Below are 14886 nucleotides of genomic sequence, written 5' to 3'. Positions count from 1 at the left end.
CTTTCTTTTGACCATGTTTGAAGCTCTTCTCTTTATGAAGACTATGCTTTAAAATCCTCAAAAAAGAACGTGGATGGAAAGTAATGAAGTTTAACATAACTAAAGTCCTTTCACAACTGCAGTGGGAGAGGCTGGAGGGAGAGGCACTGGTAGAAGGCATTCTCAGCCTTCACCCTGCTCAGACATGTCGTTAATAATATCAGAATGTATACTGACACAAAACAATATACTCCATGTTACAGCATCCCTTAAATCAATCTGGTAACAGAAGCTAGCTTGGACTGCAGCAGGTAATTTACCAAAGAGGGTGTCTTAGTGTCAGAATGACAGCAGAGCTTCAATACCTGCACAGGGCTCTTACCAATGTCTGGATTAAATTTATGATACTGTTCTTGATCTGTACAGCTCTAAATTACATGGGATTTGTCTAAGAGACCACATGTCTCCTGTGCCATGCTGCCACAGCTGCTGTCAGCAGAAAGACTCACTCCAGACATGTTTGGTACTAAAGAAGGGAAAAAAGAGTTGTCAGCAGGACTGACTCACTGAGGACAGGCTGCTTGGAAATTTACTCTCATCTTTAGTTTGAAATAGCTATTGACCCTTAAAGTGGACTAAAAGGTACACCACTTTCCTAGGAACACAAGAGTGATATTTTTAGAAAACAAGCATGGTTTTCAAATGTCTAACTCCTGATTATTTCCCTTTTGTTAGAGCTATGAATTGGAAGGTAATCTGAGGTCTTCATTTTTTAAGACAATGTCCTTTAATCCAACAGAACAGACACATTTTATTAAAATAGGATTTTAGATAACATAGTAGAAGAATAGCATAGCAGAGGTACTCTTAGAGCTCTTTATCTGCAGAAGGGATGCCATTTGTTTTGTTAAAAAATGCTGGCCTGTTGTCAGCTTAGTTTGGTAAAGGATACAGACACAAATGTATGCACATACATCTTACCTTGATGAGAACTCTGAGCAGGACCAAAACATGTCTGCTGTTAAACTTAATAGGCAGACAGCTATCACCCTTTAAAATTACCTTTTGTGTTTCACTTGCCCATCTCTAATTGCTACAGTTAATTAGTCCTAGGATAAAAGCTTTAGTGGTAAATGTTAAAGACGACAAAGCTGTTTCACAGAAGGGGAGGAGTCTTTTCAGAAGATGAACATCACCTAATGGGTACCTAAATCTGAGTTTAGCTCTATTTTGTAGTTCCACAATAATGCATTCATATTTTATGTTGTGGTGACAAGGCTGTACACCCAGATCCTAGTACAATTGCTTCATTTTTCTACCTTAATACAAATGATAAATAATGATTCTTTGGGGAACAGAAAATTTCCTGAGGAACCACAAGGGATAGTCTCAAAATACGTCTCTGTAGTAATTATAACAAGTGCTCTTTTCTTATACAGAAACCAAAAATAAAGAAAACACAAAAATATTTGTGAGTGGCTGAAGAGCTGATTTATTCTGTTATCACTGACAGGACCGAGTCCTCGTATATTCACATTATGGTCATTAGTATTCCACAACTGGATCTTTTCCCTCACTCAGCAGCAAATCAAATTGTTTTCACATCTGCTTGTAGCTCATATTTCCCCAAAGGATTTCAGTGATCATATTGTTTTTCCATTTTCCAATGTACTGTCTGACCTTGATCCTCAAAGCCTTGCACAATTCACTTTAGTCAATCACTTCTTACTGATTGTTAGCGCCTTGCTCATTCCCTGTCTATCTTGGTTTTAATGAATATAGGAGTATTTTTTTTGTGATCTTGTTTTTAATATGTCCTGTCATCTACTCACTGTTCTTTCCATCCCTGTTGCTTCAGATCCCTCATTTAGATTTATACTTCTGTTCAACTTTCATTCCAGTTCAAGCTAAAATTCCACCTTCTTTCAGGTTATCCTTTCTTTTGTATGATGCTTGTTTCTACAAAACAAACTTCAGCTTTCAGCAAGCCACGATCCACTTCAGATCTCACTCAAAGCACCATTCTTTTGGGAATTTATAGGGTTCTGGCAAAAACTCTTTCTTGGCTTATAATTTCTGCTCACACTTCTGTTTTGTGTGTTTCATTCAATTTAGCACTGCATACACTTTGTTATTAGGCAGAAGCATAGAGAAGAGACAGTCCCTGGAAACATTTCACAATTCTTCCAAAGTCAAACCCTGTCTGTTTATCCTGCATTCTGGAAGGCACAAACACTGGCTAATTTGCAGCTACCATCTTATCTTTCTTGGCTTTGACTGATGCACTGAATGTCAGAAATTCCAATCGTTCCACTTCTTGGGCTACTTTTCCCTCCAAAGCTCTGCAGTGGTATCAGGTAACTGTTCCCTGTTGCATCCCTACAGACGGAATGTTGCCATGCATTTTCTTATACTTGTCTGGGAGTCAGCCATAACCTCACATACAGGATGCTATTACTGGGAATCCCTCATTTCTAACTGTCTCTTTCACTTATCACAACAATGGACCATCCCTTTGGTCCTCTTAGCAATAACTAGACATCATTAACCAGCAAAGGCTGCAGACAATCAGTGCTTTCAGGATGACTACCAAAAGCTGACTGAGATCCACTGTTCAGGGAACTTCTGCAAAGATTTCAAGTGAAGCTTTTGCTTTTAATGCACAACTTTCTTTGCTGGAAAGTGCCCAAATCACTTTATTTCAATATCAACCATTCAGTTGACAGCAAACTTGGACTTAAAGCTGCTCTTCAAGCAGCCATAAGAAAACAGAAGTAGCTCAGAGGACTCATCTCCTCAGTCCTTTCTTTTCCTGGGATTCTGTTTTCTCTAACCATTCCCTATTTTACTGTTTCATTTTTTTTAACATAACAGTGATGAATCAGAGGAATGGTGGGGTCAACATATTTCACACTTGGGTGATGAGCCAGAAAGCCCTCTTCATACCAAGACACTTGAGTGCACTGACCCATGGCACATTCAATCCAAAGCCAAAAGAGACCTCCACAGAAACCTTGGCAATAGGTCTCAAGGGATAAACCAGCACACCTTTACTGCAGCTTTCTGCTTGAGATCACACCATTACACCCAAGATGCCAAGAGACTCACAAAGAGACCCTTATCAGAATACGGAAGGGGGTTGAATAGGAAAGAGAGCCACTAACCTCAGAGTCCAGCAGCACAGAACTGCTATGCCAGGAATTCTAGAATAACTTACTTGTCCCTTTGCATTGGTAAGCATGCTGGTGCTATTAAGCCAATTGCTTTGCATCAGTGTCAACCCAGAAATAAAACTCTCCAAGTAAGAACTGAGGACAGGAAACATGCTATATAGCTCTTTGGCAAAATCTTACCTTGCTTTCATTAATCTGTAATTCCTACTAAAACTCTTTATAAACTTTCACAGCTACAAGTAAACTAAAATGGCAAATGTCAACAGGGGCTGAAGCTGTGATGCAGATCTTCTCCCAGCCCCTGTTGAATGATGCTGCAAATGTGATGTGAGTAGGACTGACATAAATTAAATTTTAAATCAACTCTTTCTTACAAGCAAAACTCCTCATGCCAGGAAAAAAGAAAGCTCTCCATGTCTTTTTTTTCTACACTGAAATCACAGTAAAAAAACCCAACCCTGTTGTATCTCCTCCCCTTTTCACAATCCACAAGATTGTGTGGGCATTGATATTGCGGTGGATGTCTGAGAACAAGGCACATTCCTTTACACAACTGCATACTGTGGTAGGGATGATTGCCTTTCATGTCTAACAAGATGTAAGAAAACAAATTTAATTTTCTGAAAAGTACTGGCTTTATACTCTGAAAGGCAAGGAGAATTCAACTCACCATCTGCAAGAACTGCTTCATAGATGTAAGACACAGAATCTCCAGGATTTTCATCCCATGGTTTATCTAGGAAAAAGGAAGGATAGATATCATCACACTGATTTCCAATTTTTTTAAAAATTAAAATCTATATGTATTTTAAATGTAAGATAAAGCTATTATTCTGCAGATGGAAAAAGAAATCTTAGAACAAATCCAAGGGCTAGTACAGAGGAACTAGCCCCTGGATTTATTCTTACATTTCTTTTTCTAGAGAGATCTGTATTTATGCTTTTTCAGTAAATATCCCTTTGACTGATTTTTCTTTTTCAATTTACCAGAGCTGGTGAGAAAAGTGTTCTTGAGGAAGACATTTCCCTAGAAGTTAATATAGCAAAGAATGCGAGAGGAGTTGGGTATAAGATAAAAATAGAATCATGTGCATTAAATGGATACAGACATTGCAGTTTGAAAGACAAGGCAGTGCTCCGTTTGATAAAACAATAGATCTGGTTACAGACAGTACCACAGTCGCAGAGTGGGTTGGGTTGGAAAGGCCCCGCAAGAACATTTAGCTCCAACTCCTTAGCCATGGGCAGCAACACCTTCCAAGAGATCAGATTGCACAAACCGCATCCAATCTGGCCTCAAACACTTCCAGGGATGGTGCATCCACAGGTTCTCTGAGCAATCCATTCCAGTGCCTCACCATTCACATTGTAAGGAATTTCTTCCTAACATCAAGCTTAGGCCTACCCTCCTCCAGTTCAAAGCCATTCCCCCCCTTGTCCTATCCCCAGAACCTTCTATGCTCTGGGCTGAGCAGCCCCAGCTCTCCTAGCATGCCTGCAGGAGAGGTGCTCCAGCACTCTGAGCATCTTCATGGCCTCCTCTGGACTTGCTCAAGCAGGTCCACATTGGTCATAAGTGTTCAATCCAGAGCTGATGCAGCACTGCAGGTGGGGTCTCACCACAGCAGAGGGGCAGAATCCCCTCCCTCACCCTGCTGCCCATACTGCTTTGGATGCAGCCCAGGATGCAGCTGGCTTTCTGGGCTGTGAGTGCACATATTGATCTCAGCAACCAACTCCTGTAAGCCCTCCAGGCTTCATTCAACCCATTTTTCACCCAGACTGTGTTTGTGGCTGGGATTGCCCTGACACATGCAAGACCTTGCTCTTGGCCTTGTTGGCCTTCACAAGGTTTGTGTGGGCTCACTTCAAGCCCACAAAAAGGTCCTGTCAAGGTCCTCCAAATGGCATCCCTTCCCCTCCAGTACGTCAACTGCACCACACAGCTTAGTGTCAGCAGCAAATGTGCTAAGGGTGCATCAATGCCATGACAAAAGAGGTCAGACAGCATCCAGCACAGAATCACTGGATCGGTCAGGTTGGAAGGGACCATTGTGGCTCACCTGGTCCAAACCTGCCTGCTCAAGCAGGGTCATCCTGAAACACATGGCAAAGAATTGCATCCAGACAGCTCTTGAACATCTCCAGTGAGGGAGACTCCTCAACTTCTCTGGCAATCTGTTCCAGTGTTCAGTCACCCATGTAGAGAAGTTGTTCTTTCTCACATTTAGGTGGAACATCAGTTTCCGCTCATTCTTTCTCATCCTATTGCTTGGCATCACTAAGCCTGCCTCTATCCCCCTTGGCACTCTCCCTTCAGGTACTGATAAACATCAAGGAGGCCCTTCTCAGTTGTCTCTTCTCAAGGCCCAACTCTCTCAGTCTGTGCCCCATAAGATACTGTATTAACCTGTTTCAGGACCAAGTTCTGGACTCACAGCCTTTTAAGTAAGTGCACAGAGACCCTCCCAAAAGTAAAATCTGTTTCTGTTTTTCTACTATAAACTTAAATAGGTGTCATACTGCATTTTTTTCAGGGATAAGTGACAATTTTAGTTTGGACCCCTTATTTTATCCCATTTCCAAGAAGATGGCACTAATCTAACACAAGCAACATTATTGTGAAATTACAAGTACCAATTTTGCTATAACAACAGTTGTGTGCAAAAAAATATACAAGGAGTACCTTTACAGAGGTCTTCTCCAGATGCCTTTCAATGACAACTTTTCAGCAATTGTGACTGGTAAGCACAGTGCAATACTCAGTCAGACTAAATGATACATTACATGAATGACATATAAGTCTACAGATTCACACAGCCATTTTACAGCATTACCTGCAAACATACTTGTAGGGAGTCTTAAATTATTTGTCAGCTTGAGAAACAGTCTCACAACTGTAATTAAATACTGACTGATAACTGGGCCATAAACGATACAAATTTGGTTGATGTCCATTTCAAACCTTGAAAGAGCAGACTAAAAATGATAAAGTCATTAATTTTTTTTTAAATTTACAAACTAAATAAACAAGGAAAATTGCAGTATGTTTAGTACATGCTGTTGCAATAATGCTTATGTTCTAGTCATCTGACTTTTATTATTAAGTTAAATTTTAATGAGTGTCCTAAATGCTGCTAAAAATGTTAAAAAAACCTAAAAAGACACGCTAAAAAACTTCAGGATGTCAGTGCACTCACTTTTCTGGGCATCATAACTTTTCATCCAATTGTTGGCAAAAATAAGAGGAAAAACCATCACATACATGACACATACTTCAGAATCCAAGGGTACCATGACTAGCTACATAGGTTTCTTAGCAGCTCATGTTGTAATTTAACCAACAAACCCTAACAAGTAAAGTCTTCTCAGAATTTTGCAGAAAAAAAGAAGAAATAGGAAAGAAGTCAAACAGTTTAAGTGACAGGGGATAACTGTCTCAACATCTTATCCAGGGTTGCCGCCTCCAGACAATCACTTGAGTTTGTCTTCTGCTTTGAAATAGCCAGGATTTCACGTCAGATGAAGGAAGTTGGTGACACAAACCAGTTTTTTTGTTGGCAGTCATTACCAACCCCCATCACTGCACTGGCATCCCTCCTGAGTGGAATGGAGAAGCAAAGCATCTCAGGAAGATGTAATACTCTGGTAATCTTAGCAGTCCCTGCAGAGCAGTTCAAAGACTCATTGTCAGGGCAAAATGGAAATGAGAGCTATACTGCAGCACACACCAACTAACAAATGTCCCTTGTGCTCTTGTGCTTATGATACAGTCACACAGACTATTTTAATTTTAATTAAAAAAAGGTAATTGGCATTTGAGGTGGTCTACAATAAGCAGACAACATCACTACCTTAAAACTCCAACAGTGGTATGCACTGTCTGAACATAAATATGTTGGGGAAGGAGTAAATATAAGCACAACCATGTGGTCTCATTTATTGAAACCTCTCCTGGCAGTGAACAAGGCCAGAACCACCCACCAACTTTTCTCTATTTATTCAGTCTTGTGTGTTCAGGAGAGAAATCTTCACAACCAAGACTTAGGTCACACACACACAGAGCACTTAGTAGCATTTAGTATTCACAAACAAACAAGACCAAAAATTCTAGTCATTTTCTTGTTCAACTTCAGGGTTTTTTAGCTTAAGCACTTTAGCTTAATTTTCTCATAGACTCCAAGTCAGCATCAAAATTTAGGTGAAGCACTTTCCCACTGAAGCCAATGGTAAAGTTCCCACTTGAATCAGGTGTTTAGGTCATCACAAATGAGCACAAATCTTACTCATAGCCTAAGGAAACCCATTGGCATTCATTACTTGTATTTGAGTACCAATGTGAAGAGGATTTTACAGGAGAACAAGCAAAGCAGTGGAGTCAAAATGTGAAACATTACTTCAGTATTCAATGTTACATCAAATCACAATAAAATCGATGCCACTGCACTAGAAATGAAACAGGAAACAGATACCATAAAAGTTATGATAAAAATATGATTATTTCTTCCTCTTTTCTTTGGTCTGCACAATGGAAATTAGCCCCTCAGTACCTGAAGTGGTCTGAATAGCTGCATGAGTTAAGCCCTATTTTAACTCTGAGCCTGCTTTTCCCACATTTACTTGTGAGAGAAAAGCCCCCTATGCTAGTATCTCATTTGTGCACATTTACCATACTACTAGTTGCAAAAGTAGTTTTATTAACATTACTCTTCTTGGTCATTAAAATTGCTTGCAGATACATGGAATATCTTTTAGGTAAACAATCAGAAATTAGTGGCATAATGCCACCTCAGGTAAAAGTTCCAAATTTGTTCTGAGAATCTTTCCTGGGCTGTCAAAGACCCTGGGTGTCATTTTCTAGTTGGGTTATATTACTTTATGTACTGCTCACTTTTTAATAAAATAGCAACTAATGAATGGATACATAGAGATTTGATGTGCTGTTCTCAACTATCAAATTTTGTAGAAGTAAATTCTTGTCCATATTTTGGCATTAAAAGAAAAAAGGGATACCACTGATAGGGGAAAAATCTGTAAGTGGAAGTGACAAGAGCTGCTTTTGTGGAACTTTAAAAACAAAACCTAATAAAACCACCAGCAGACTAATGGATACTTATGACCCCTGAGCTGTACCAAGAAGCCTCACCAAAAGTTTAATAAAAGTGTCAATGCATTTTGGAAACAGTGTCACAGAGAATTGTTTGTTTTAGTAAGACCTGTTCTCTTTTTGCATCATTATTATTGATGGCAACTTCAGGAGAAATTGAGGACATTTAAGGATTTAAGTTAACTACCTATAGATGTAAATATCTATCAATAGATCCTTGAGATAAACACATGCTTGCCTGAATTTGAAGTCATTCAGGATTAAACAAAAACCCCAGCTACGTTTAGTAACCAGGACACTGAATTAATACACTGAAAATATGTCAATTTAATCTAAAAAAGGGTACACAGTTCAGCAGACCAAGGACAAGTAGCAGAAACACACAGAAGAAGGAAAAGACAGACACAAGCAAAATATATTGCCTAATTCTACTTTCAACAATATTGGGAAAAGCTGATAAAGAAAAGTCAATTCTAGAGTCTCACTGGACCATCTTAGATGTTAACATAGAAAAATCAAACTTTAAGTGTTCTCCTCCCTCTCTGGGGGTTATCTTTTTATGGCAATAGTTACAGGATCTACAAAATTCAAAACCAAGTCAATCTGAATGTGGCATTTTCAAACAGTGAAACAAATCCTGTAAAAAGAATTGTTTGACAACAATAAAAATATTTGTGATCCTCTTCATGCAGAAGACAAATATAATAAAGTCTGTCAGCATGCTGGAAATATATGTCAGAAAGGTCACTCTCCATATCTTAACTCTCCCTTTACTCTTCCAAGATGTTCAAACAGGAATGACAAACCATTCAGATTTTGTATTTGAACCACATTACAAACAAGCTCTCTGCTGAGTACAAAACCCCCTGTATCTTCTGTTCCATTTAGTTTTACTCAACTTTTTAAATAGTTTTGATTTTTGCCTAGTATATTTGGCACATATACTACTTTAGAGCCAGAAGGAAGTTTTAACAGACAAAGCCCTGTCTGCTCCAAGAAGATGAAACCAGCACCATCTGGCAGGTGAAATAATTGTGGGGGCATATAAAATGAGACTTATTTTGCACTTCTTCCATCTCAGGCTGTAGGGAGAGTGCAAAGAGAAGAGCACCTAGGAGAGAAGAGACAGCTAAGAGCTTATCTTGCCCATTAGCTTTCCCAAGTACAGAAATCTGTAGTGGAATGCTGGTGACTACTATGCTCTCCAGGAGAGTGTCAAACTGTGAGATAACAACCTGATTTAGCATCCACCTTCAGCTGTTCTAGCTGCCTAGAGGCCACTCCTCAACCCTGGCATCCATTAGTCCTAGGATCACGATGGCCCACTGTCCTAAGGGATTAACAGGATTTAGTTGCAGTGCAAGGCATGTGGTATGGCCATTGTAATTAAAGCACATTATTGAGTTCTCAGGCTCAATGTCACTTTCAGAGCGATAGCTCTTGTCAATACTGAGGAGACAAGAAGCTACAAATGCTTGGGAGAATAAGTTAAGAGTAATGAAGAGTTTAGTGGGAAAAAAAGGATCTGAAAGCCACAAAGAATATACACAAAAGTGTTTTCATTACTACCTCTAAAAGGGTCAAGAATATAAGGGCCTAGGGATGAGCACTGAAAACAAAAGGGATTGAAGACAATGATCCACATGAAGAGAAATGGGAAATCTTGTGTTTCTGGTCCCAATGAAAGGCAAAAAAAAAGTGCTCCAAGGGAAAAATAATCCTTGTATATACTCAACAACCCCTCAGCAAATAATTTTAAATAAAAGGGAAAAAATCTTCTTTCCCAGATGTGCAGTCTGTCAAATCCCTGTCACAGGTATCACAAAGGCTAAGAGCTTAATAGGATTCTACAAAAGAGTATCCTATACACAGACACCATTACCTTTAAGCAAAGGTAAATAATGACACACCATGGGCATCTTCTTTCCTCAGAGCTTAAATCACTCAGATGAAAGCAAATCTCTTACTTGGAACACTTTCACTGTGCAACAGAGAGCAGAGCAGAGGTCTCCCATCAAGCACTGATCTAAGCTGGCCTGGCTGATGGCCAGGGTACACGAGTGCACAGAAAAACCAGGGCCAGAGCAATTCTAAGCTAAGAGAGTGGAGGGCAGCTTAGCTCTGAAGCACCAGGCATCACCACCACCTCCAGCCCTGGATCTAGCTCAGTCCACTGAACTGGTCTGATCCCAGCCACAGTCCATGCATCCCCAGTAAAGATGTACACACTGAGACTGAGGCCTTCAACTACCATTCATTAATTCAGCTTTCTCCTAATCTCTGAAGTCACAGATTTTGGTCACTGTCAAAGTGATCATCTGAACACCAACTAAACATCTGGCATTACACTTAAGTCCCAAGGGCACAGGTAATAAGTATTCTTGTGAATGCATTGACCTAACCAAAGAACTCTCCTGTGTCTTCTAGGAAACTCTTTATTGCTGCAGAAAGGTTTGCAATTTCCTGTGCATGTGTCAACTGATAGCATCTAAAGCACAGTTACTTCTTATATATACACACATACACACAGAGTACAGACCCACAGTTTTCATCCCATTAAAAAATGGCCAAGAAGCTTCAGTCTGAAGCTACATATAGGATGCAGACAGAAATTGCAAACACTGCCTTCTGAAACCAAAACAGACAACCAAATGAGCCCAAATAGTCAAGTCTGAGATATGTACTGAGGAAAAGGTTATTCAATATTGAAGATGGTTGGGGAGAAGGAGTCTAAAATGTATTTTTGAAAACACCCATCTCATACAGGGAGACTGTGTGCAGACATTTGGGACAGTTTTAAAGCCCTATAGCATACTTAACCTCACCTACTTAAGCACAAGGCAGCAGGGACATCCAGCTAGGTCATTCATTCAGCTGGGGTCTCTCTACCCCAGTGCTCAAAAGAATATTCTTGGTTGTTCATGGACATCCAGAACTAGGTTAAGCTCTGAGAAAAACCTGAGCTGCAGGATGTCTGTCAAGCACAAGCTCCCATGCCAATAAAATAGCACCTTGCATGCAAAAGAAGCACAACATTCTGCTTGGCAGACAAAATCTTTGCTAAATAGCAAGAGCTGAGAGGAGGTAAGACACCTAAGGATTACAAACAAGTAGTAGTATATTACCTGGTTGAAGAATTTCTTTAACAACAGAAATGTATTCCTCAGGCTTCTGATCAGTAGAAATCTCTTTGCTGCCACCAGCTAAGGTCAGTATCTCATAAAGAATCTCTGAATTCTCCACTCCACAAAGCAGAATTACCACATTATCCAGAGGTTTTAGAACTTGTTCCAGAAAATAACTTGTCCTTTGATTCAGGCAGTTAAGAAGTCCACATGAGAGTATCAGGAGTTTACATTTATAAGACAGTAAACAGAGTAGCTCTTGGTGCTTGAAAGATGAATTTTCTAGATCATAGAGTAAGATTCCTTCTTTGTCCACTATGAGTCCAAAAAGAGATTTTAAATACAGAGCCCACTCTTCTGCTTCTTGCTCATATATCACGAGGATATCCTTTGTATTTTCTAAAGAGAAAAAAAATTTAAAAATATTTTCAAATGAGGTTTAAATACATTATAAACATCAGAAGACAGATGGACTGTCATCGTCCCCATCCTCCCCCCCGCTCCATAAAACCTTAAGGTGCTAAAGAAATTATCTTTAGCAGAAATCAGCTCATCACCTTGAAATTACAACATCTCCTTATTTCTAAGGCCAAGGCAGAAGGATTGCCCACAGAAATACAGGAAAAATAACTCAGGATATTATGTTTAGAATAACTAATATTTCAGAATAAGTACTGAAACTGCAGTATAGGGAGCAGAGCACATTGACATATTCTGCTCCCTCCTAAAGCCTTGACAAATAGGCAGTAGTATTAAAAATGGAACACAGCTTTTAATGACAGAAGTAAAAAAATACGTATTTGAACACATGAACATGATCCAACTTCATTAGAAAATTCATTGGTATGTTTAGGATATTTTGTCAGCATGGTGTCAGGATGGAAACTCATGATCTTTCTTTACTGTCCTTATTCTACAAAAATTACTTGAGACCTGACAAAAATAAACCTAGAACTGTATTTTTTCAGTTCTTTCCCTTTAAGATATAAAACATGGTAACTAATACCCTTCCGCAGAGTTAGTAGGGTGACAGTTTGAGACAGAGGCAACAGGCACAAGCTGAAACACAGGAGGCTGCTCTAAGCATCAGGAAATGGCTTTTCTTCGTGTGAGAACTGGCACAGGCTGCCTGGAGAGGGTGTGCAATCTGTCTCCTTGGAGCTACTCAAAAGGTGCCTGGATATGGTCCTGGCTCAAGGTGTACAGGAGAGCTCCCAAATGTCCCATCCAGCCTCAGTCATTTGATGGTCGTGTGAAATCATCAAAAACTGCGATTTGATGAGTAACACAATAATAATACACATTAAGCCAGGAGAGCTTAATAGCCCCAGTGTAGTTGACAATCACAGCCCCCAATGGAGCAACAATTTGAGGCTGAGGAATAGATACAGCTTCTGCACTTCGCTTCACTGTGCCTCAGAGTGTCTGCCTGCTGGTCAGGGTCAGGCAGCCTGACTGACACTTGCCTGCAGTGCACCACAGCTCCTTTGAGTGCCTAAGCTGCTGCACTGTGAGGATCAGGAGATATGGAAACAGAGGGTACACAGAGCTAAAATGTTTCTGGGGCACACAAAGAACGTGGGCAGTGGGATGCACTGTTGGAAGAACAGTACAGATGTAGCTAAGGAAAATAAAAAAACTTGTCAAGGTTCCCACATCAGCCCACTTATAAAAGGATAAACTGAACGAATATCTCCAGTCCAGGATTAATGCTTAAATTATTTGTCCTCCTTTTCTTTTAGAATAAATTATTTCTATTATTATTTTGACAATTTGTTCATCCATTCTTTCCTCTGGAGATATTTGAAACAAAACTTACTTAGCAAAAGCTGATTGAAACTTGTAGAGAAGGGATTCTATAATTGAGTCTCTTGAGTTCATTCTATGTCTACAAACTGCTTGAAGGACTGTTGCCATCTTTTTAAGATTTGTGAAAACTCACCCTTCCACAAAGTTTTCTGTCACAGGAAACCATAAAGGGTCATGCTCAACATTGTAGCAGGTGATATTTCAAGTTAACCAACTCTTACCAGCACACTAAAACAGGGTAATATTTGTTAAAATGTATTTTGACAGATGAATACTGGATTTCCCACAGTAAAAACAAGCTGAAAAATACCTCTTTCTGATGAAATTATGAATGTTAATAATAAGGAAAAGAAGCAGGGTATTTCTCACTTAACTCAGAGCAAAATAGTTTGGTTTATGATGCTGGGATAAAAAAAAAATTACTTGCCAAAATGTTGTTTTCAGAATCTCATCTGACCTTCCATAATACTCAGACATGCACGAAGTAGAAACAAAAAGCTATGAATTGCTGCACACTTTCAAAAGAAGAAACTGTATTAACAGTGCTGTAAAGCTCTTCCAGTCTGACCACACAGTTTCATATCACAGAAAATGAAACAAGCAAATACCTTCTTGTTGCAGTGTGTTGCAATTTCCTGTTTTAGATATCTTCGTCCCTTCCCAGGTGTGGAAATACCCCTTTTCCCCTTCCCCCTCACCTCGCTGTCAATCAGTCTTAACATTCCAGCAAGGCCATCGTGTGGTTGGTCAAGTTCAAAGGATGCCCTTCAGGCCTGGGGTCATTGGCTTGTCTAGGTGTCCCTCATCCCCTGAGACCCTGCCCCTCCCACCTGGTTGGTGCCTCACCTGTCCCTGGGCTTAAAATGAGCCAGGACCATGTGCTCAGTATTCTGTTGGAGCGGTTACCAAGATTCAGATGTCTGTGACCATGGAATAAAACTCTGGATGTAAACCCTCCGACAGAATCCGTCTCCTTTTCCTCCTCACCCTAGCCTGAAGCCCTTCCACCTGAGGTAAACTGAGTTTCTACAAGCCTGGGTTTGTTTCAGTGCCCAGCTGCAACACCCAGCCAGCCAAAAGTGTCTGAGGTGAAACACCACAGTTGCCGCCTTTGGCCCAGCACCAAGGGTCAGACCAGCCCAGGTACAATCTACCTGGTAATATTGGAATCTTATTCCAATACCTTCTATTTACATACAGTCCCTATTAACTAAAAGCATTGTAGCAGTTCCTTAAAAATGTGGATATAAAGACAATACTTACACCATAAGGAAAATTTAAGAATTCATTCTTTAAACTTTGAATTTACTTGGTTCTAACTTCCAGCCATAATATAATTTCATATTTCTGCAATCCTAAAAGAGCATCTCTTCTTCTGCTCTCAGAAATTCATCCCCTAAGGTCTTCAGATTCCCATGAAGTAACTCTTAGCCTTGCCTTTGTTACAGTTTGTAAACTAGGATTAATACTCTTCCCACCACAACTGGGACATTGTAGAACTCTCCCTATTTTTTGTCCTGCACTTTTGTGAATCCTTCCACCTTGCAAAATACTGAGAAAACCAGAACCGCATACAAGGTAAGGGATCCTTCATACAGTGCATGAGAAGAAAAAAAATAACCTTGGGCATGCACATGAGCTCATAAACAATGAATTTCATTCACATTCATTCATCCCTGTGCAAATGGAAAGT

General features: G+C 39.8%; 1 protein-coding gene across 1 annotated transcript in view; it reads right to left on the bottom strand.

The window, feature by feature from the left end:
- Nucleotides 1-14886, bottom strand: part of BANK1 (B cell scaffold protein with ankyrin repeats 1) — a 133410-nt gene that overhangs the window by 103174 nt on the left and 15350 nt on the right. The window contains exons 2-3 of the mRNA XM_058024285.1: nucleotides 11385-11783; nucleotides 3823-3888 (exon numbers count right to left, since the gene is read on the bottom strand). Coding sequence (XP_057880268.1) covers nucleotides 3823-3888; nucleotides 11385-11783 — 465 coding nt within the window. The remainder of the gene's footprint in view (nucleotides 1-3822; nucleotides 3889-11384; nucleotides 11784-14886) is intronic.

This window comes from Melospiza georgiana, chromosome 5 (genome assembly GCF_028018845.1).
Source record: "Melospiza georgiana isolate bMelGeo1 chromosome 5, bMelGeo1.pri, whole genome shotgun sequence".
In the NCBI taxonomy this organism is placed as follows: domain Eukaryota; kingdom Metazoa; phylum Chordata; class Aves; order Passeriformes; family Passerellidae; genus Melospiza; species Melospiza georgiana.
This window is presented reverse-complemented; position numbering and strand designations above follow the sequence as displayed.